Source organism: Gekko japonicus, unplaced genomic scaffold, assembly GCF_001447785.1.
Source record: "Gekko japonicus isolate JY-2015 unplaced genomic scaffold, Gekko_japonicus_V1.1 scaffold668, whole genome shotgun sequence".
NCBI lineage: Eukaryota > Metazoa > Chordata > Lepidosauria > Squamata > Gekkonidae > Gekko > Gekko japonicus.
In genome coordinates this window covers 402278-425275 of record NW_015174861.1, presented here as the reverse complement: position 1 = coordinate 425275, position 22998 = coordinate 402278, and the positions used below count along the sequence as shown (strand labels likewise).

At 44.6% G+C, this 22998-nt stretch overlaps 1 protein-coding gene across 1 annotated transcript; it reads left to right on the top strand.

Annotated features, from left to right (window-relative positions):
* The first annotated feature begins 1234 nt into the window (after window positions 1–1234).
* Window positions 1235–22559, top strand: RNF135 (ring finger protein 135). The gene is made up of 7 exons (XM_015424701.1): window positions 1235–1650; window positions 7751–7840; window positions 11829–12035; window positions 14240–14402; window positions 17580–17660; window positions 19725–19826; window positions 21388–22559. Exons 1-7 carry the CDS (start codon window positions 1294–1296, stop codon window positions 21915–21917), a joined length of 1530 nt encoding a protein of 509 aa, XP_015280187.1. The 5' UTR covers window positions 1235–1293; the 3' UTR covers window positions 21918–22559.
* The last annotated feature ends 439 nt before the right edge of the window (window positions 22560–22998 follow it).

The following is a 22998-nucleotide window of genomic DNA, read 5'->3' as shown; positions in this document are numbered from 1 at the left end:
AGACACAGATGGAACTTTTTTCATATGTGGTAGACTTGTAAAAAAGGCAAAAAAAAAAAAATTGGAAGGAAATACATGGAAAAATGTATTAAAATTTTAATTCCCTATGGAAACTAAGAATATGTTATTAGGTATACTGCCTAATAAATTACCAAAAATTCTGGAAGAAATATTCAAATACATGGTGACAGTGGTTAGAATTATCTACACAGCAAAAATGGAAACTAGAGGTTTGCCCCCGCCTAGAAGAATGGGAAAATAAACTCACCAAATATGCAGTAATGGCAAAATTAACACTTTATCTGATAAATATATCAATCACGAAATTTGAGGAGAGATGGAGTATTATGCAAGCAGGAGACAAATCTAGAATGAGTAGTTCAAAATGTGTACACAAATGTATTGAAATGTAGAAGCAGAACAAGAATAAGTTTTAAAGGTAACATATTGAATATAAATGTATAAAGAAATTAATCCTGAGCAGATATATCCTCTACCCAGTTATGAGATATATTACAGATTTTCTTTCTGTACTCTGATATATTACTTATTGTTAAAAGTTACACTGAGTTGGTGGAGGTGGCAAAAATATATAATACTGAATCTGTAGTAAAGATGAAATCAATAATGTAAATGTAAAACAGATCAGTTATGGAATTTGAAATCCAAAATGTTGAATATAAATGTACCCCAGCCAGAAGTATTACTATATTTTATAGATAGCGTTTAAACAATTATAATGAAGGGGGTGTTGGGGAGAAACGTAGAAACATTTTTTCTTTTATACACCCTGTGTTACATAATTATTTTTATATACATCATCACGATAGGCAACCCATTTTTCATTTCTGTATCCCCTTCACATCTTTCCTTTGTTTTCTAAAAAGTAAAAATACATCTTAAAAAAGAAATAGGTAACCAACGAAACAACCCCTTCTCCGTGAACGGGGGAAAAGCGTCCCAGGCAACCAAGCCGAGCTCCAGCACCTTTTATTTTTCCCATGTAGTTATCGAGGCAAGAGGCGGAAGCGTTTCACGTTTAAACTCTGCATCGTTTCCAACCTCGCCGCGGCACCGCACGCAAGAAGGCCAGCGGCTGCAGCGCTGCTGCTCTCGATGCAGTCGTCCCTCCCCGGGCTGCAGGGCCGGTGGCCCTTCGCTGCCCCCGAGGAAGAGTCCGCCTCGGCGAGCACAAGCCGAGGCCGGCCCAGGGGGCGGGCGCGTCGAGCCCGGGGATGCCGCCCTCCTCCTCCTCCCGGGAGCTTCCCTCCGCTCCGGCAGACGGCCAGGGCCATGGCTTCCTCGGCCGAAGGAGGCCAGCAAGTGGCCGTGTGGCTGAAAGCCGACGACCTGCGATGCTCCATCTGCCTGGAGCTGCTGACTAGCCCGGCCACGCTGCTGTGCGGCCACAGCTTCTGCCTGGGCTGCCTGCGACAGTGGGCGGAGGCCAAGGCGCGGGAGGGCCGAGAGCGCAGCTGCCCCTACTGCCATCGCGCCTTCCTCAAGAGGCTGCCCGAGCGCAACGTCTTGCTGGAGCTGCTGCTGGAGCAATACCGCCGCGCGGCCTCCGACGGGGCACTTCCTCGGGCGAGGCCGCCTCCCCCGGCGCGCTCCTCCCAGCAGCCCGCCGCAAGTGAGCGAGCGACGCAGGTGCGGGTAGGGGCAAGCGGCGGGTGTCAGGCTCGTGAGCCATGACTGGTTGGTTGAGGCTCTAAAGTATGTCTGTTTGGAATGATACGTTATTGTGCGAGGAAAACGGTATAATATTATTATGATTCTCTCCTAAAATGTATTTTCACTGAAAATGTAAATATGAACATCTGGATAGTCCAGAGTAGTCAGATCTTGGAAGCTAAACAGGGACGGCCCTGGTTAGCACTTGGGTGGGAGACCACCAAGGAAGTCCAGGGTCGCTATGCAGAGGTAGGCAAAGGCAAACCACCTCTGGACGGTTCTTGCCTTGAAAACCGGCTTTTCCTGATGGGGTCTCCATAAGTCAGCTGTGAGGTAACTGCAAAAATATATATATAATAAAAATTGTTGCATGTATGAAGGTGAGGGCTCAAAAGAAAAATCAGAATTTAGTTAACATCTACTTCTTATGTGTGTTATCCTGGCTGAAGCGGAGGGAAATTTAGCTTCCCCCCCCCCTATTTAGAGGTCCTAAACTATCTAGCTGATCCCTAAATGTGGCTCTGATACTTGTGTGTCTGGACTGGTTACCAATTTGATGAATGGCATTAAAACAACAGTCCAAGGACAATTGCACTCACAGAGGAAGCCACTGTATATTGTAATGCTCTAAGTGACCGTTTGTGCAAGTGCAGAGAGCCCTTGCTCACTTTCTAGATAATATTTCTGAATTACCTGGTCTACTATGCAACTTTTAAAGATTTACTCATTTCCATTATGACCTAATAATTAGGAAATTAGTCTGATTTGAGTGTGAATAGCAGTTGAAACATTTCTCCTGTATCTTTTTCCCTTTGGGGAGAAAAGAAATTTGGGGGAGGCAATTGGAAAAAACACTGTGGCATCATAAACTGATGGTTTCAGGTAGGTAGCCATGTTAGTCTGTAGTAGGAGAACAGAATTCATATCTGGTAACATGTTAAAGACCAACAAAAGTTTCCGGAAGATAAACTTTCATGAGTCAAAGCTCACTTCCAACAGATATCTGTTGTCTGACAAAGTAAGCCTTTACTTAAAAAGGTAAAGGTTCCCTTGCTCGAAAGCCAGTCGAATCCGACTCTAGGGTTGCGGTGCTCATCTCCGTTTCAAAGCCGAAGAGCCAGCGCTGTCCGAAGACGTTTCCGTGGTCATGTGGCCGGCATGACTAAAAACCAAGGCGCACGGAACGCTGTTACCTTCCCACCAAAGTGGTACCTATTTATCTACTTGCAATTTCTTGCTTTCGAACTGCTAGGTTGGCAGGAGCTGGAACTAGAGACAGGAGCTCACTCCGTCATGCGGCACCCTGGGTCTCAAACTGCTGAACTACTGACCTTCCACAGCCTGCAGTTCAGCGTCTTAACCACTTGAGCCACCGCAGCTCCATAAGCCTTTACTTACAAAAGCTTATACCCTGGAAAATTTTGCTGGTCTTTAAAGTGCTACTGGACTCAAATTTTATGATAAGCAGAGGCACACTTTTCTAAGTTCATTGACGTCAGTAGGATTTAGATGGATGTCTCGAGCAAGGGAAACGTTTACCTTTTGAACTCCATTTTAGGAGCAAATGCCCTTTCCCCCTTCTTTTAACTTGAAGCCACCCTACTGCTGCGTCCCATGGGAGCAAAAATGAGGGAGGCGAACCATGAAAGAACAACAACGTTTGTTCCGTGGGCTAAACTCTGAGCTTCCCAGCTTTTCATGGGCTCTCATCATGATACAGCCACAACATTTCAGCTGCTGATCCCCACCCCTCCCCAGTGTATAACTTGGAGGGCCCAGGCTAGCCTCACCTCATCAGAACTTGGAAGCTACGCAGGGTTGGCCCTAGTTCGTATTTGGATAGCAGACCACAAGGAATACCAGGGTCTCTCTGCAGAGGAAGGCAATGGCCAACCACTTCTGAACAACTCTTGCCTAGAAAACTCTCCATGGTCGCCATAAGTTGGCAGTGACTTGAGAGCACTTTCCCCCACCATCAGGGCAATTGCTTATTACCCAGAGAATACATGATTGTCATTTGATAATTTATTTTATTTATTTATTTAATTTCCCGATCTGTACCCCACCCTCCCCGCCTACGCAGGCTCAGGGCGGCTTACAAAAAGCGAATACATAATTAACCACAAAACATCATAAAACAAACAAATTACCATAAGACATAACAGTTCGTTAAAACAATATAGTATTAAAGTGCTAGCAATGTTGTTATTTGGTGTCATAAAGATGACATAGCCACATGGGTGCAATCCATAATGTATCTGAGTGTTCCGCTCGCTGGTCTTCTCAATATATCGGTGAGCACAGGCTGTTGGGCGCAAACCAGGACCAAGCTCTATGGATTTCAGTTGTTATTGATGATGGTGGCGGGTCCTGGTTAAAAGCCTGGTGGAAGAGCTCCGTCTTGCAGACCCTGCAGAACTGTGGAAGGTCCCAAAGGGCCCTGATCTCTTCTGGGAGCTCATTCCACCAGCATGTAGCCACCACTGAAAAAGCCCTGGCCCTGGTTGCAACCAGCCTGGCGTCCCTGGGGCCTGGGAGGGCCAGTTGATTTTGTGACCCTGACCATAGTGCTCTCTGGGGTGTATATGGGGAAAGGCAGTCTCTCAGGTATGTAGAACCCTGGCCATAAAGGGCTTTAAAGGTAAGAACCAGCACCTTGAAGCGTATTCGGTATGCTATCGGCAGCCATTGCAATGCCTTCAGGACAGGCTCAATGGGCTCCATCTTAGGGAGGCCCATCAGTAGTCTAGCTGCAGCATTCTGCACTAGCTGCAGCTTCCGGATTTGCGACAAGGACAGCCCCATGTAGAGAGCATTACAGTAGTTTAATCTCGAGGTGACCATTGCATGGATCACCGTTGCTAAGTTGTTGTATTCGAGGAAGGGAACCAACTGCCTGATCAGCCGAAGATGGTCAAAGGCTGACCTGGCAGTGGCTGCTACCTGGGCCTCCATTGTTAAGGAGGCATCCAAGAGTACTCCCAAGCTCCTAATCTCTCGTGCTGGCACCAATGGTGCTCCATCGAAGGTCGGGAGTGGGATCCCTACCCCCGGACCACCCCAACTCAAGCACAGGACCCCCATCTCCTTCGGATTCAACTTCAATTGGCTCAGTCTAAGCCAACCAGCCACGGCTTGTAACGCCCAGTCTAGATCTTCCTGACTAGAGCCAGACTGACCACCCAACATCAGATAGAGCTGGGTGTCATCCGCATACTGGTGACATCCCAGCCCATGACTCCGGACAATCTGGGCAAGGGGGCGCATGTAGATGTTAAATAGCATCGGGGAAAGCATCGCCCCTTGAGGCGCTCCACACTCTAGTGGGTACCTCTGCGAGAGCTGTTCCCCTAGTGCTACCCTTTGTCCCTGACCATGGAGAAAGGAGGCAAGCCATTGCAAGGCAAGCCCCTGAACTCCTATGTTGGCGAGGCAGTGGGTCAGTAACTGATGGTCGACTGTGTCGAATGCCACCGACAGGTCCAACAACAACAGTACCAACCAAACCACCCTGATCCAGATGCCTCCGGAAATCATCCGTGAGGGCGACCAGTGCTGTCTCCGTCCCATGGCCCGTGCGAAAACTGGAGGGATCTAAAATGGAAGTGTACAGGATTAGCCCACCCAAGCCAGTCCAGGGATGAGAGGGAATCCTGTACTTTTCAGTACATTAAACAACAAACCACGAGATGGTCTATATCCTCTCTGGTTTTCAGAACAAAATGCCACCAGAATCTCTCTTCAATAGTCCCTGCCTTTCCTAAGGGAGAGATTCAAACCCTTAGTTGGCATCTGGGACAGAACACATTAGCAACTCAATCCAGAGATGCACAATTTTACTCTAACCAAGGTAGCATATGTGGTCAGGGTTAGGCACCAGGCTTAGACTTGGAATTCAGTTACAACGTCAAAAACAATTTAGCAATAAGAAGGATCTTTATTCAGTACAGATCTTAGCATAGACTACCAGAGATTACAAAAATAACAAAGGCTAGGGTTGTTTGCTTTAACTAAACATTAATGATTCATAGTTACCAAGTCAGAACATCCACAGTCCAGGATAGTCCAAGGGATTTTGAAGGGAAATCCCATCGTTGCACAACCTTGTGCTCCAGTTCACAAAGCAACTCTTTGTCTCTCAAGAGGCAGCATTTCAGGTGCAATAAAACAGACAATGACCAGAGGAGGAAGGGAGAACACGAGCAAGAGAGCTCACTCCCATAGGGATCAAACAATTATACCCCAATTCCAGTCACAAATTAGATGTGGCCATCAGCCAATTGCGAGTGGGCATGGGTGTGCCCAATTGTTGGTTGCCATGGTTGCTAACATCAGATTTGTGGGATTGGCTAGAAGTTTGGAGACCCTGCCTGCAGTCAGATGACCCAAACTCCAGCTAATTCATTGTGTACATGACTGGTCTCAAGTGGGCCAGAAAGTGTAGCCATGAGGTCTGGCTTTTGGCATGAAAGTGTGAAAGAATGTGGGTTTATGGCATGGCTATTGAGGCCATGTGGCCTCACCATTTGGCTTGCAACAGGAAACAAGACACAGCATGTTATCAAAAGACATCACAGGAAAAGGCATGTGAATATAGAAGCAATATTTCTATACAGAAGCGTCATCCAAAAAGCTCTGTAGCTAAATTGCCATGGCCCTCTGTTAATTTGCCCAAATAGGGCAAATTGAAAACCGTCTGACAGCTAGTCAATTCGGCTGGCTCCAGAGATGGTTTCTTCAAGAGAGGACACACTACCGTTTCCTTGAGCACTCCAGGAAACAGTCCCTCTGTGAGGGACTTGTTGATAATATCCCTTAGGGTGCCATGTAACCCATCACGGCAGGCTTTAATTAGCCATGATGGGCACGGGTCAGGGCAGCATGTGGTAGTAGTTCTGGTGGGACTAGCTATGTTGCATCAGTGATTATTGGGAGTGGGAGAAAGCCAGTTGTCTTTATTTTCCTGGCACTCCAATCATGAAGTGTTGCTGCTGGGAAGAAAGTAACACATTGCCTTTTCCCTTACTAGGGCCCCTGCCACACGGCAGGGGAAAAGCCCTTTAAAGCGCGGCTTTTAAAAGCCGCGCCAACGTTGATACGGCTCGGCGGGATCCCCCGGATCCCCCGGCCGAGCCGCCTTTTCTCCCCGGCGCGATCAAACGCCGGAGAGAAAAGACGGCTCTAACCGGGAGCCGGCCGATCTGCGCATGTCGGAGCATGCGCAGTTCGGCTCCGGGCTGGGGTTGAGCCGGCGCAAGGAAGCGCCGGCTATCACACGCCCGGCTTGAAGCGCCCCAGCGAGTTGAACCACCCAAGGTAGGTGGTTCAGTTTGGGGCGGGTCAGGGCGGATTTGGGCCAGTTCGGGCACCGAAGCAGGACGCTTCCCAGATGTTCTGGTGTGATCGCGCTGCTTTGATCCGCCCCCGAACTGGCCCGCAACTGGCCCAAATCCCCTCGTGTGAACGGGGCCTAGGATTCCTTCTTTCAGGAGCTGGAGGCAACTTCAGTGACACATTTCCTGAACGGAAGGGTGTCTGCCAGGCTGAAAGCAATGTCTAAATCTCTCTTGTACTAGCTTTGCCCTAGATGGCACTGCCCCTAAGGGAAGCCACATGAGAACTGGTACTAACCATGTCAAAAGCAGCTGAGCCAGAGAGGCACTTTCTGGAATTGCCACTCCTTTTGAAAGACATCGCAAAGATCTGCTGCAGTGACCGCTCTTTTCTCTATTGCTTCAGCCTGGGGAGAAGAGTTGGACCTGTCCCTCATCAAGTGGCAGGAGGGCAAAGAGGCCAGGAGGGTCTGGCCCCTTAGCTTTTAGGCTGGAGGTAGTCTGACATTTCTTCACTCCCATCTAGAAACGTTGGCCATTGTTGGTTTAAGCATTATAGAATATTTTTAATGTTTAAACACTTATCACTTATTGCCTGATCCTGTAGTATTTTTAATATGTGGCAGTCGCATGAATGACCTGTGCACGTCTCTTTGGAAGTAATCTCCAGTGAAATTGAAAGGGATTCCAAATAAATGTGTAAAGACTGATGAGTAAAGATTTATACATTTTTACCTTTTCAGGATGAGGTGAGAATAAGCGAAATCCCTGCACAAGTCACTGTGGTGTGCGATGCAATCGCCAACATGGGGAAGGACAGGACTGAAATGAAGGTTGGTACTTAAAACTGGTATGACTAATTTGGTTTCTACTGATTTCTGCAGTGTAGACCGTAGCTGCTTTATGGTGGGGTTGTTTAGTCATAGTCCTCTCTCTTTCCCCCCTCTCACATACCCACCTCCCTGCTATTGTGGTAGGTCATAGGGAGATTCAGGGCTTTTTTTGTAGAAAAAGCCCAGCAGGAACTCATTAGCATAATAGGCCACACCCAACAGCAGAAACTCATTAGCATATTAGGCTGCACCCCTGACAGCACAGCTCATTACCATATTAGGCCACATCCCCATGCCTTCTCTTGGCTTGCCTGGGCAAGCTGGCCTTTGGACAGGCCAGGGAAGGCACAAGGAGGAATTTAAATGCCTCCCCAATCCTTCCAGTGTCCCCCCTGGCCCGCCCACCTCAGAGTGGCCGGGGAGGGTTGCTCTCCAGCCCTTCCATCTGTAGCCACGCACAGAGAGGTTTTGGCTGCAGTGGGCGTGGCCAACTCTCAAGCCAGCCGGAACTCAGTTGCTGTTCATTCCTGCCCAAAAATAGCCCTGGGGAGATTTCATTTTCCATCATTCAAGCTGCTGTTTGGTCTCTCTGGGAAAATTTGCCCTAAAACTTACATGTTTTATCTTCCTTCCACCCATACATCAAGACAGCCAGTTATATTCTTCATAGAACCAAGTATTTATTTATTTCGTTTTCTATCCCGCCTTGCCTGCACAAGGCAGGCTCAAGGCGGCATACAACAGTTTAAAATACAATAAAACACAATAAAACAATATTATAAAATTTCAAATTACAAATAAATTACATAAAGTGTAGTTGAGTACAGATGGCGAATTTCTGTGAGGTGGTCCGATGAAGCTAGGACGGTGTCCGAAGTTGTTTTGAATGCCAGCAGCATGGGGGCCATAATAGTCCAGTTGTTAATAGCTCATTCATCAGTGGCGGCTCCTAATTGAAGGCCTGGTGGAAGAGCTCTGGTTTACAGGCCCTGCGGAACTGTAACAGGTCTTCCAGGAGCTCATTCCATCAGTGTGGAGCCGCCACTGAGAAGGCCCTCGCTCTGGTGATGGCCAAGCTTATTTATTTATTTATATTTATACCCCGGCCACCCTGTGAACAAGCTCTGGGTGGCTTACAGGAAACAGCCGACAGACCAATACAAATAAAACAATAAAAATATTAAAATCCCTTTAAAAAGCTGGCGTCTTTTGGGCCAGGGAGAGTCAGGCGATTTTGCAACCGTGACCTCAGTGCTCTCTGGGGGATATTTGGGGAAAGGCCGTCCGTCAGGTAGACAGGCCCCCAAACATTTAAAGGTCCCCAAAGGCTTTAAAGGTCAAAACCAGCACCTTGAAGCGAATCTGGTATGCTGTTGACAGCCAGTGCAATGCCTTCAACACAGGCTGTATGTGCTCTCGTATGGCGAGGCCCATCAACAGCCTGGCTGCTGCATTTTGCACCAGCTGCAGCTTCCGGATTTGGGACAAGGGCAGCCCCATGTAGAGAGTATTGCAGTAGTGAAGTTTGTACTTGGGCTTTGTAATGTTAGTCTGCAAATAGAAGGCAAAGGCCCTAACTACACATCACAAAGTCCTCAGGTCAGAAATGTGCTTTGAGTTTGCTGCTGGCAGCTCAGTTCCCAGGTGTGTTGGATCAGGATTGCAGCAAGGACCTTACTTTAAAAATGATGTGGACAGAATGGAGCACATGCAGAGAAGAGCGACAAGGATGGTCGGGGCCTGGAGACCAAGCCCTATGAGGAAAGGCTGAGGGACTTGGGAATGTTTAGTCTGGAGAAGAGGAGGTTGAGGGGGGGACCTGATTGCTCTCTTGAACTATTTGAAGGGCTGTCACTTTGAGGAGGGCAGGGAGCTGTTCCTGTTGGCAGCTGAGGATAGGACTTGCAATAATGGGTTTAAATTAAGGGCGGGAAGGTACCCGCTGGATATTAGGAAAAACTTTTTAGAGTAAGAGTTGTGCAACAGTGGAATCAGCTGCCTAGGGAGGTGGTGAGCTCCCCCTCACTGGCAGTCTTTAGCAGCAGCTGGACAAACACTTGTCAGGGATGCTCTAGGCTGATCCTGCGTTGAGCAGGGGGTTGGCCTAGATGGGCCTGTATGGCCCCTTCCGGCTCTATGATTCTATGAGGTCTTATCCCCACTGCCACCATTTTCCCTACCTGAAATAGCCCTAAGAAGTCAGTATGTGTTCTGCAGGGGGCTGATAGGTTTTGTGTAACTTTCCCCAACAGAGCAAATAGCAGCCACCCGGGGCAGTTTCAGGTCAGGAAAATGGTGTGGGAGGGAGGCTTAGCCCCTGCCTTCGTGGAAGCGGAGTTCCTGTTCCAAGTCCGACCTTGGCACACCTGCCGCACATGTGTGATTGGAAGTCCTTATGGTTGACCCAGACTGGACCAGAGGAATCTGTAAAGTATTGACATGGAGGGGTGTGAAGAGTTCAGGCTAGTTAGGGCTTGCTAAGTGAGGTGAGGTGAGGCAACGGCCTTGGGCAACAGATTTGGGGATGAGGGTGGTAGCTTCCACCACCAACTAAACCTTGTTCAATTCACATGCTTGATAGGGCATCCTGAACTCTCAGCTTGCCCTGGTGCATTTAAAGACACCTGGGGAATGATGAAGCATTAGCTGCTCTGGGCCTGGGCACAGGTGGGGCGAGGGTAAGAAACAGTTTTAGGTTGTGGGGCTGTTTGTAAGCACAGGCCTTGGGAGGGAGGCTTTGCTTTGCTTACTATCATCCAAGGCCGGTGCTTATAGCCTCCTAACCTAAAACAACTTCTTACCATGAACAGCAGTCTACCGAACAGAGACACAAACCCTGCAGCAAACCTGGATGCCAATTTTATTATAGCAGTGTTATTATAGGACCCAATAACATTAGCAGTACCATCTGGATTCATCCATTTGTGCATTCTCCAGTGTGATATATGCTATTATATATCAACTATTCAGAAGAATAAATGTATGCAGATCTGACATTAAGAATCACGATATTCAGAAACCAGTGGGAGAAAAGTTCAGTCTCCCAGGACACTCATGCTGGGCTGAAATTTACCAGTCTTTAGCAAAAGCACTTCAGCGGAGACTCCAGTGGGAAGCAGCTGGACTGGAATCCCTTAAGAGGTTTCATATGGTCTCCTTTCTCCTATGGATTAAACAGGGATTTGGAATTTAAATCTCACTGTAGGCCTACCTATGTGTTATGTGTCCTTGTGTCTTCAGGTATGCACGATTAGATCTGAATCGTGAGTTCCATGCTGGGAGTTTAATTCACAAGTGCATGGGGACCTGTACACCTGGGAATTAAGTTCCCAGCATGGAAATCATGATGAACATCTGATCATCTGGATCTGGGGAGGCCACAGGAAAACATAGTTGGAACCTGTAAGTGTTAACTGTCTTAGCAAAACCTGCAGCTTCATACCCTATGCAACATAGTGATTACATGTGAAGAGGTAGACTCTAGTCCATAAAAGTGCATGCTGGAATAAAATGTTAACCTTTTAAGAAGCCACTAGATTTCTGCTTTTGCTCCGTGAGAAAGAGGCAGCAGATTTTTTTTTATTTCCAATTTATACCCCGCCTTGCCGGTGAAAACTGGCTCAAGGTGGCTTACATAAGTTAAAATACAATAAAATCAATAAATACCATAAAATTCATAATAAAACAATTGCATAAAGTGCTGGTACAACCAGTGCAAACAGATGGCTGTGGTTTCCTATGCATGATCCAGTAAGAAAAGATGAAGGGAAGGAGCTGACTGTGAGATAGCTGAAGTTGTTTTCTAGGGATTTTTAGTTTTGAAGTTACAGAAACCCCCTTAGGGTGCTGAGTGTTCCCATCAGTGATGGAACACAAATGAGGAAAAGTTGTGCAGAAATTGTTAAACCACCAGGGGGAGGAGACAAATTTGAAAGTTTCGAGTGTTTATTCAGACTTACCAACCTCAATCACCTTCACTTTCCCATAGGATTATGTATCTCAGATCAAAACCACAATTACAGAAGACTTCACTGTCATGAAGAAGTACATTAATGAGCAGGAGCAAATGGTGCTGGAAGTTCTTGACCAAGAATGTAGAGTGGCTGAACAAAAAACGGATGCAGTGGTTCGGATGCTGACAGCAAGAAACGACAAGCTTTTAGAGTTGCAAGATAACTCTGAAGAACTGCTGAAGGTAAAAACAAAACCCTTTGGCTCTACCAGTTGTGGTTTGCTGCAGCAGAAATGACCCTTGGAAAAACAACTTCCTTGCCTTCTTCCTCCCACTGCACTCAGAAATGAAGATCCTGGGGGACAAAGGATCCCCAAGAACAGCATGAAAGAGGTTTGCAGCGAGTAGGTGGGGGGGAAGCAGTGCAAAGCCCCCCCCCCCTGCAGAAATTCTCTGCAGGATCCAAGCAGTTAGTTTGTTACAGTGTGCAAATCAGATGAAACAACAACCTACTTTGTTCTCTTGCCTTCAACCCACAATTAAACTATTGATTATATTTATTTATTTACAGTATTTTTCCATGCTGCTTTGCTCCCTAGTGGGCCCCCAAAGCAGCTTAGAAAAATACCAGTTCAAACCATTTATCAATTTAAACCATTTTAATGAAACAAAGTAATATGTAAACAAAGACATAAAGACATGAGGGAGGAATGAGGAGCCCTTTAGTTGGAGGACTTTCGAGGTTCGTCTTGGCAGGAAAAAAACAACCCGGTTGAAAGCTGCTTTAGTGAACAGTACGATCTTATGCCTTCTTAGCTGGAATTCAGACCAACTGATCCACTGAACTGTGGTTGGCTTCTGAGTAAACTTGCACGGAATCTGGCCATTAGTCAAAAATCCTAGGCATGCTTAGTACTGCATAAACAAACTTGGGGCAGTTCTCCTATATCATATTCAGTTGAATGACTCTTTAAAAGCTGCCACCCAGAGTTTATAGCATTTTCCAGACTGCAGCCACCTTCTGGGTTTTCATTTATGTTGTGGTTCCAATTATTGTGCTATTGAAGCAATCAATACACACGTTTTATTCGTTTTTCCCCCTCGTTGTCAGTATTCCACCTGTTCACATTCACATTGTGGACTGGTTTCCCTTTCCCCCCCTTTTTTTTCTTTTGCACATGTGCTGAAGCATTGCAACTCTTCAGCAGCCTCCAGGGGCTGAGAAATCCCCTTATGAGTACATTTCCCACCCACCACAACTGAGAGTCATCCCTGGTGTATGCATCACACCCCTTTTTGGTTACCTCTTTTCCTGCATTTGAACATTCTCTCTCACTGGCTCACCCCCAAAATTTTGAGTTCCTTTTCCTGACTTGCATCAGTATGTATTTCACAACAGCTTGTTTCCTTCAAATGTGTGTTTTCAAGGTAGCCCAGCGCACTGCAGAATGTATTTGAAAATGGTGCCCAGAAACATGCTAGAATCTGCTCTTGTGTATGAATGAAGGAATGGGAAGGAAGGCAGTGATTGGCTGCTGGTGTCAGGCCTCCCAATGGGACTGGACTTTTGTTTCAGTGCAGACGCCTTCCAATTCTGAAACACTAGCATGCAAATTTAAAAAAAACATTGCTGCCCAGGTTTGGGTGGCAACCCATGAGACAGAAAAAAACTTCACATTTCAAACAAGAGGCTATCTAGCAAATTCATTCCGCAAGAGGTGGGGGGAGAAGTACAGGAAAAACTCATTTAGGAAAGAATGGGGGGGAACAAGGAAAAACCAGGATGGCTCAGGGATGTTAATGAAGTTGTCTGGACACAAGGAGGGAAAAAAAGGTAAAATAGGGAAATGAAAATGGAAAATTGGGGCAATCTGAAAACTGCCTATGCGGAGGAGGTCAGTGTTGTGTGCAAATGGCTTATTCCTTTAGTTCTGTTGTACTACCACTGAGCACAAGCCTGTAAAGCACTGCTTAAATCATTTTTCTTTCCAGCCCTTCACCTGTGTGCTGCTATGTATACACATATACCGTTCATGGATTTGAGAATCACTGTTTGGGGGCCCAGTTTAGCAGATATTTAACATTCTGAGAGCCTAATTAGACATTACAAATTACACAAGTTCACCATAGGGACTTGCAGCTATATTGTAGCTGCTGCTTCCTGATGACAATACAGGACTAAATACACAGCAAGATCTGATGAGTTCAGGCTATCCAGGTCAAGTTAATTTATACTAGACTTCTTTAATTTGATCATGTTAATGCTATTACTGTTCTCTGGAAGGGTTTGGACAGCCCATGGCAAACTTATGTAAAGAGAGGGTTTCCCCCTATTTATGAAATTTCAGTGTTGCACCCTGAATCTGAATCTTTCTAAATACACCATCGTCTGAAATCTTTGTTGGAACTGTTGCTAGTTGTTTGTTATTTCTTTGATTTTTTTTTAGCATGTCTCACCAGAACAAGAAGCTTGCGTGGGTTCTTCTGCTGCAGTTGATGAAGTTACACTGGATGTTCAGAAGATCAATAATATTGCATGTGCCGTAAAAAAGCTCAAAAGATCATTGAAAATGCCATTGTTGGGGAAGTATTCCAAGCAGATGCTACAAGGTGGGTGAGAGATGAATGTGACCTTTTTGTCAAAGACAGCCATATATTGACAAAGCTGAACACTATACAGTACTAAAGATATAAAGCAGCTTTTGGATTGGGGAGAAGTATTAAGAATATAAAAACTGCCTGGGTGGATCAGAACCAGTCACACATTCTGCCCAACTACAGTGATCTGTCAGATATTTTGAGAAGGAAAAAAAGAAAAGAAAGCTGAACATGAGATGGAGAATTCTCCTATTTTTGCCCCTCATGCTTACAACACAATTACAGGTATTGAGTTTTGATTTATTGAATTTTGCTTCATTTTGCGAATCTTTACAATGATAACATTATGTGTTAGCATGCACATGCACAATTTGAGTTGGTTTACCCAGGGGGCTTCAAGACCATTCAGTTCTGTAATCTGATGCATATTCAGGAGTTTGTTCACTAGAACTTGGAGGGAATTGATTATGAGTAAACATGGATAGGATTGGAATTACAAGCCAGGAAATCCATCATTCAAATCTTACCAGTCATTAACTTATTAGGTAGCTGTAGCAATCTACTGTTCCTGAAGCATTAACTTTCTGTCTGCCAACATGGTGTAGAGGGTGGTGTGTTGGACTTGGAGAGACCTGATTCAAACTCCTATTCCACTTTGGATAGCCTTGATCCACCCCCTGTCTCCAGTGTTAATGTTCCACACAGGGCTGTTGTATGAACATAAAATGAGACTACCACATCTACATGCCTTGAGCTTCTTAGTCAGTATGGAAAATTGATATCACTAGTAACTGTCATGGGACCAATCACAGCCAATCAGAGAATTCCATATTTGAAGGGTTTCAGGATGTGTTGTTTGCCGTGCCTGTAAACAGAGAATTGGGTCTGAGTGATCCAAATGGTAGATATGGCTCCTTAGAAGAGGTTGCTAAGAATCAAGGTTTGAGTTCCTGTCTCCCAACTTTATTTTAAATGGCAAACAAACTCTGGATGATGTGTGTCCCTTTGTGTTGTAGTAGCTTTATTAAAGATGCCAGCTTAAATCTATAGAGAAACCAATTCAAGCTTTAGTTGATTAACAGATCAATATTAATTGGCGGGGCTGTGAATTAAGGGAGATCCATTTATTTCTTCAGGGTAATTTTTGTCCTGGTATGTTCATGCAATGAAAAAAACACACCTTAAAAATGCCCTTCTTGTTAAAGTATGAGTGAAGCCTTTTATTATGAACAAGCATTAAACTGTTTATCCCATTGTCTAATAATTCTTGCATTCGTAAGAGTAATCAATACATTTTAATTGGTTGGCATCCTTCATATTTACATGTACTGGGAGATGATAGCATTTCCCCCCATATTTGGCCATTTTAAGAACTTGTGAGTCATTGTGGACGTGGATGATAGTGGTGAATGATACTTAGCGTTTATATAGCATCATGAGTCCAAAGTACTCTACATAAATTATCTCATTGATCCTTGCAATAATGATCACCAGCTGGAAGCCCCAGAACCATAATGTCCCCTGTGAAGTATCAGCTTCTTGCTCCCTCTGTTGCCAATCCAGAGGCAAGAGAAACGTGTGTCAAAATAGACGGTGTGGCAGTGGGGCTTCCTGGCACTCCACTATGGAGTCAGTTTATGAGGCTCTGGCCCATCTCCTTCCACTTCCATCTTAACACCAGTTGCTGATCAGGGCCTCACAACAGTCCTCTGAAGTAAGTTGGTGTTACTGTCTCCAGACTGAGAAAGACTGACTTGCCTAAAGCCACATTAAATTTTTGACAGAGGTAGGGTTTGAATAGGAGACTCTTTGAGGGCTGGTTTGGTCTTGCTGCCTAACTACAGATTGACAGCACAGGAACAAACCTTGTGCATACATACTTTCCCTTTCTCCCCTCCCTCTGTGAGCTCTTTCAATCAGTTATTTCTTGTTTAGCATGAACCACAGTGTTTGTTTAGCACAAGCTGCAGAATCCAACTAACAAAATGGTTTGCGTTTTGCCTCCAAACCGTGGTTTATCAATTCAGATGTAACAGTGTGAAACTAATGGAATTAGAACGTGTGAGGGGAGGAGAGAGTACATTCGCATAATGTTCATTCCTGTAGCACCGGATCACGGTTAGTCATCATGTGCGAATCAACTCTCAGAATCTTCCCTGTTCAAATCCTGTCTCTACCATGAAATCACAAAGTTGTTGTTGTTGTTCAGTCGCACAGTCGAGCCCGACTCTTCGCGACCCCATGGACGAGATCACGCCAGGCCCTCCTGTCTTCCGCTGTCCTCTGAAGTTTGCTCAATTTCATGTTCGTTGCATCTCTGACACTGTCTAACCATCTCATCCTTTGCCGTCCCCGTCTTCTTTGACCTTCAATCTTTCCCAGCATCAGGGTCTTCTCCAGTGAGTGCTCCCTTCTCATTTGGTGACCAAAGTATTTGAGCTTCAGTTTCATTATCTGGCCTTCCAGGGAACAGTCAGGGTTGATTTCTTTTAGGATTGACTGATTTGATCTTCTTGCAGTCCAAGGGACTCTCAAGAGTGTTCTCCAGCACCATAGTTCAAAATAATCTATTCTTCGGCGCTTGGCCTTCCTTATAGTCCAACTCTCGCAGCCATACATGACTACTGGGAATACCATTGCTTTGACCATGCAGACTTTTGTTGGCAGGGTGATGTCTCTACTTTTTATCAAGCTGTTTAGGTTCGCCATCGCTTTCCTCCCAAGTAGCAGGCGTCTTTTAATTTCATGGCTGCAGTCACAGTCTGCGGTGATCTGGGATCACAAAGTAGCTTTAGGCAAATCACCACCTCTCTTTTAGCGCCAAAGCCGTGCTTTATTGTCTGTCTTTGTGCTGCAGTAGTTTTAATTATGATGATCCCAGATCAGTGAAATAGTAATAACATGCCATGATCTGTTAAAGGGCTGACAACTCCAGGTTGGGAGATTCCTGGAGATTTCAGGTAGAGCCTGAGGAGAGCAGGGTTTGGGGAGAGGAGGGACTCAGTGGGGTATAATGTCAGAGAGTCCACACTCCAAAGTTGCCATTTTCTGCAGGGAAATTGATTGCTCTAGTCTGGAGATCAGTTGTAATACTGGGAGATCTCCAGGCCCCACTTGGAAGTTTGTCAACCCTACCTGTTCAGATAGGCTTCTGGTCTCAATAATGAACTGAGTTTCTCTTTGCCACAGACCCTCCTCCAGGAGCCAGCAGCACCAGTGAAATCCTGATGGAGGTGGAAGAACACGTGGTTGTCTCCTCCAGCAATTCTTGTAGGTAGCTTATTATAGAGAGCTTTATCTCTTCTTTGGCTAGTGTGTTGCTCTTGCCTGCATGGCCCTTGAGCAGTAATTGTAATGCAGTCTTTAAATTCAAGCTTCTACATAAGTCTGGAATCTAATGTACCAACCAGTGGAAGAAATGTTTCTTAGCAAACTCCCCAGTTCTCCCTTAGGCACAGTGCTGGAGAGACTAAGGCTGTGATCACACACACTAAATAACCCACTTTCAATCCACTTTCAATGCACTTTCCAATTAGATTTTGCCAGTTCACACAGTAAAATCCAGTTGGAAAATGCACTGAAAGTGGATTGTTTAGTGTGTGTTGATTGCAGCCTAAGAGATTTAAACTCTCTTATCTCACAGGTAAAAACATGATGAGGAAGCCTAACCTAAACCACTGGGCCACAGTGCAGATGTGTGATGGGGGTTAAAAAAACCACACACAGCTACAGTGGCAGCATTGCAAAATATCTAGGTGGACCTTGCATTTATGACAGTTGTAATTTTTTGTTGATCATGCCCCAAAACCACACTCAGAAAAGTATTTTGATTTTTACATCCTGTCCCAGTCCAAGGCTATGCGTAAGACACAGAGAATCTGCATAGGCAGAACAAACATTTATCTCTGAAGGGCTCATAATCGAACACATGTGTAGGGTGGTAACAGGTCTTTGAAGGTACAACAGCCTTCAAGAAAGAAGGTTGCCAACTGGCCTGAAGAACAATATTCTGTACCTTTAATAGAGACTTAATGTATCTATTAGAAAGGGGCAGGTGAAGCTTTTCATTACGTGGAAGTAAATAACCTAGTAAATAACATCCCATTCAACCTCTCTTAAAGGGATAGGGTATTTTTTTCCAGGCCTGTTGACAAATCTGTCTGGAAATGCAGGCTACGAAGAAAAGTATTGTCTTGATCTAGGGACATAAAAGGCTTCCACTGGCATATCCCCAAGGGGATGATGAACTGGGCAAGCAAACAGGTGTTGTGCATGTTTTCCTGTTTATCAGTAAATAACCTAGTAAATAACATCCCATTCAACCTTTCTTGGGTATTTTTTTCCAGGCCTGTTGACAATTCTGTCTGGAAATGCAGGCTGCAAAGAAAAGTATTGTCTTGATCTAGGCACATAAAAGGCTTCCACTGGCATATCCCCAAGGGGTGTTGTGCATGTTTTCCTGTTTATCAGTCCATTTTCCAGAACTGTATGTGGGAATCTTCCCCAAACGTTTAAAATTCCTTTGGTGAACTGTTCAGGAGGGGGAGTAAGAAGATGGATTTGTTACCCCCACCCTGCAAACAACTGACTGGAGTGATTTTAACTCCTCTGAATAAGTTTATGTCTGTAGGTGTTTGGTAGATCAGGGCATATGCTTACTAGACAGTGGCAAGTTTAAAATTCCTCTGTAGGTGCTTGGTAAATCAGGGCATATGCTTACTAGACAGTGGCACTGGCTTGCAATCCTGGAGAGATTCAGGTCTGCTTTTTGCAATACACTCTGCTGAGTACAAAACATACATATTTTACGTAAACAGCATATTTAAATTGCCACTTTTCTCATTAAAAATACAGAGACCTGGGCTGTTGATGCTTCCCCAATGGCCACCTCTCTGTGAACCCCTTAAGATATTATCCAGACCCATGCAAGGCACAGCTACAGTGTGGCTGGGATACCATCGTAATGATTTATCCACCCAAGGAAATGTTTAATACACAATGTTGGGATGTAAATTTTGGGTTACGACCTGTGAAAAGGGGACAATTCATGTGTAAATTTAAATGTCCCCTCAATTGTGCAGAGCAGACCCACCCACAGAAAAGCAGCAGCCTTGCAGCTAGGACAGTGTTGACAGGAACCCTGAATTTTGCCAGGAGAAGCCGTTCTTTAAACTCACATCCTCTGTCAAGTGCCATGAGAGTCCCCAGGGAGTGAACATTGCATTTGTTCTGTGGCAACCTGTTTCATTCCTGTTCTGTCTCTTAATTTAAGGATCTCTTACTTTCCTTTCAATGGAATAAAACGTATAATGAGGTGATTATTTTGTTGATTAGCCCAGCCTCAAGCTACACATCAGGACACTAGTAGCTGTCCTTCATCAATGGAATGGGACAGAGACAGTTCAATGCCAATGGTTTCAAGTCAGTTTTCTCCATGTAAGTATATAAATCAATGTGTACATAATACAGTAATGTTAAAAACTATGGACATTCGGAACACAGACTTCAGACAAGACTTTAACAGGGGTGTTTTGTTGGTTCAGTGATATTTCAATGTTGCACCCACCCTGCCATCAATTCAGTCCAGCTGATCCAATTGTGCCAGTTGAAAAGTCACACTTTATGTTTGAATTTGCTTTCTTTAAATCCTACAAATAGAAAATATACCACAGATTCATCTTCGGTTTTTAAGATGGTGCTTAGCTTTCAGAGGCCTCATGGATTGATGCATTATATCTCATAGAGTTTTAGGTATTTGCGTATGTAAGCATCCTTAAAACTGGGTGAGGTGTGATTTGGTACTAAATGATTTTCTAGCCACAGAGAGACCTTAATATCTCTCATAGCTGCAGATAGAACAACACATTGGGTTGGAGCCACTTTATGCTGAAGGAGGCTGGTTGCCCTGCAGGAAGGTTCTGCCCTTATTCGAGTGAAGTAGTGGCTCCCAACTCATCAAGTGCAACATAGAACTACCGCTAGAAGTGGCATCCCTGTGTTGAGCTCTCTACTTTTATCAGTAACTCCTTGTCTACACAATTAGCTGTTAGGAACAGTAAAACACACAATATGGTAAGAACATAAGAACATAACATAAGAACATAAGAGATGCCAATGTTGGATCAGGCCAAAGGCTCATCCAGTCCAACACTCTGTATCACACAGTGGCCAGAAATACCAGTGCCATCAGAAGGTCCACCAGTGGGGCCAGGACATTAGAAGCCCTAATGTCATTTTATGGACTGAGCGATCCAACAGCTAATGGGAAAGAGGCCATTCAACATGGGGATGTGGGGTTTTTTGCAAGCAGCTCTGTGTTCCATGTTACATGCCATTCTTGGGTCCAGTACAGTTGGTTTTGGGATGAATGGTGCATTCATACCACTCAAAACCAACCATTAGTGACAGAAAAGTAATGAAAATGTGGTGTTTCTCTTGCCTTTTAAAGGCATATTGTGGCTGCGAATGATGATAGTCTTGACATTAGGCAGCCCAAAGCAGAGTAACACACCTATTGTGATGTGATGTTGTTTTACTTAGCTAAACTTCCATGTTGTTTAAAGCTGATTGGAATTTGGCATTAACTGAAGTGTAAGAGAAATTATGCCATGACTTCTGGAGAGTGCAGTTTGCCAGACAGAGAAGGCAGGGTTTCACTTACGTGTAACTGTTGGTCATTGAGTGGTTTTCTGTGCAGACACACATAGCCAGTGTAACAGAGTAGACAGTGTGTCAGGTCAGAACACCTACTCAGCCACAATGCATTTCGGTGAATTTGAACCACCCTCTCTCTGTGCCAGTTTACCTGACAGGGTTGACCTGACGTGAGATAATTTGTGCTCGATGAAGAAAGGGTGGGATGCAAATGTCATAGAGAGATAAGTAAAATGTGTATGCTAAGAGTGAAGATTTAATGGCTGATTATTTTTTTCTAAATCTTGTAAATGTCTCTTTTTAAAAACTCTTGGATCAGAACACTTTTGTATGTTTACTTTAGGGGCAACCGATGTGACATTTGATCTCGAGAGAATCAATAACAACCTGGAACTCACAAAAGATAAAAGGAGAGTGACTGTGTCCCCGTATCCATGTAAATATGAACGCTCCCCAAAAAGATTCCGCACCAGCCAGGTGTTGGGGTCTCCGGGTTTCTCTGAAGGGTGCCATTACTGGGAAGTGAGCACCAAAGACAGTACTGGGTGGGCCATTGGCGTGGCTGTTGGAGAAATTGGCTGTCATGATAAACTAGGGAGAACTGAGCTATCCTGGTGCATAGAATGGTCAAATAAAAAACTCTCTGCATGGCACAAGGGACAAGAAATTCAAATTAGTGAAGAGAAACCTCTGCGGGTTGGTACCTTTCTCAACATCCCTGAAAACTGCTTATCATTTTATTCTTGCTCTGATAAGGAAACTTGCTTACATAACTTTGAAATCAAAACAGACAGTCCCATTTACCCAGCCTTTTGGATATATGGTGTGCATGCAGGTGAATTTTTAACTATGTACAGTATTAAGAGGAGCTAGGGTATAGCTAGTATTCCACAGTATATTTGGAGGGCACATGACAGAGCCCCTTTGATGACGCTAAGCAGGTCTGTAGTCTGACTGCTGCCTGGATTAGAGATGTCTTGGGAAGCCCATGTAAGCTGTCATGAGCTCTGTGAAGAAAGGAAGAGGGATATACATGCCATATATACATAATATCTGTGCTAGCAATGTGTATTGCTTTCATACCATTTTAAACTTTTATGGCTTCCCCCAAAGCATCCTGGGAATTGTAGTTTTGTGAGGGTGCTTTTCTATTGTAGATCCACAGTGTATCCTCCCTTCCCTCCTTAAAATGCCCAGGAAGTGACCAAGCATTAAACCAACTCAGCTGTGTAGTGTAAATATATCCAAAGTCTACATTGTCTCTGGATGGAGGATTTAGGCTTCAAAATATATGGCTTGCACAGCCGGAGCTCTGCCGGAGCTCTGCTCCTGTGCGCTCCCACAGGAAATGACCCCTGATCATGTGCATTATAAAATAATACAAACAAGGTAGTGTCTCAGTAGGAGAACATTTGCGTTGCATCTCCAGATAACATCTGGCATCTCCAGATAAAAGTATAAGTACTGTGTGAAGTGAAAAATCTCTGAGACCCTGGAGAGCCACTGCCAGTCTGAGAAGACAATACTGACCTTGGTGAACAAATAAGAAAGCTTCATGTATGATAAAATTTAAAAAATCAAGAAATCTGTAAGACTGTGAAAGTAACACAACTTCCACTAGTCCAGCTTTCAAAGTATTATAATCCTCAGATGCAGGACCATAACATATGTGAAGGTTTCAGAGAAGAGTTATAAGGGTGATAAAATGCAGAATGTGAGTAAAAAATGAATAAATGAAGGGAATTCTGTTTGCTTTTTAAATATAATTTGGGTCTATTTTTTCCAACCCTAAGATATCTCCAAGGAAGTGTATGATCAGAATGCTGGAACATAGTCATACAAAATATTTCCCATAACACTTTCTGTCAATAAAACAATTTTATTTTTAACAGACAAGACTATTTGTGTTTGTACTGGCACTTTTTCCAACAAAAGCGAGTCTCTGTCAGATCTT

Coding starts and splice junctions, on each gene's coding strand:
- RNF135 (XM_015424701.1), top strand. CDS start 1,294: ATGGCTTCCTCGGCCGAAGGAGGCCAGCAAGTGGCCGTGTGGCTGAAA. Junction 1,651..7,750: donor CAAGTGAGCGAGCGACGCAG/GTGCGGGTAGGG, acceptor TTACCTTTTCAG/GATGAGGTGAGAATAAGCGA. Junction 7,841..11,828: donor AGGACAGGACTGAAATGAAG/GTTGGTACTTAA, acceptor ACTTTCCCATAG/GATTATGTATCTCAGATCAA.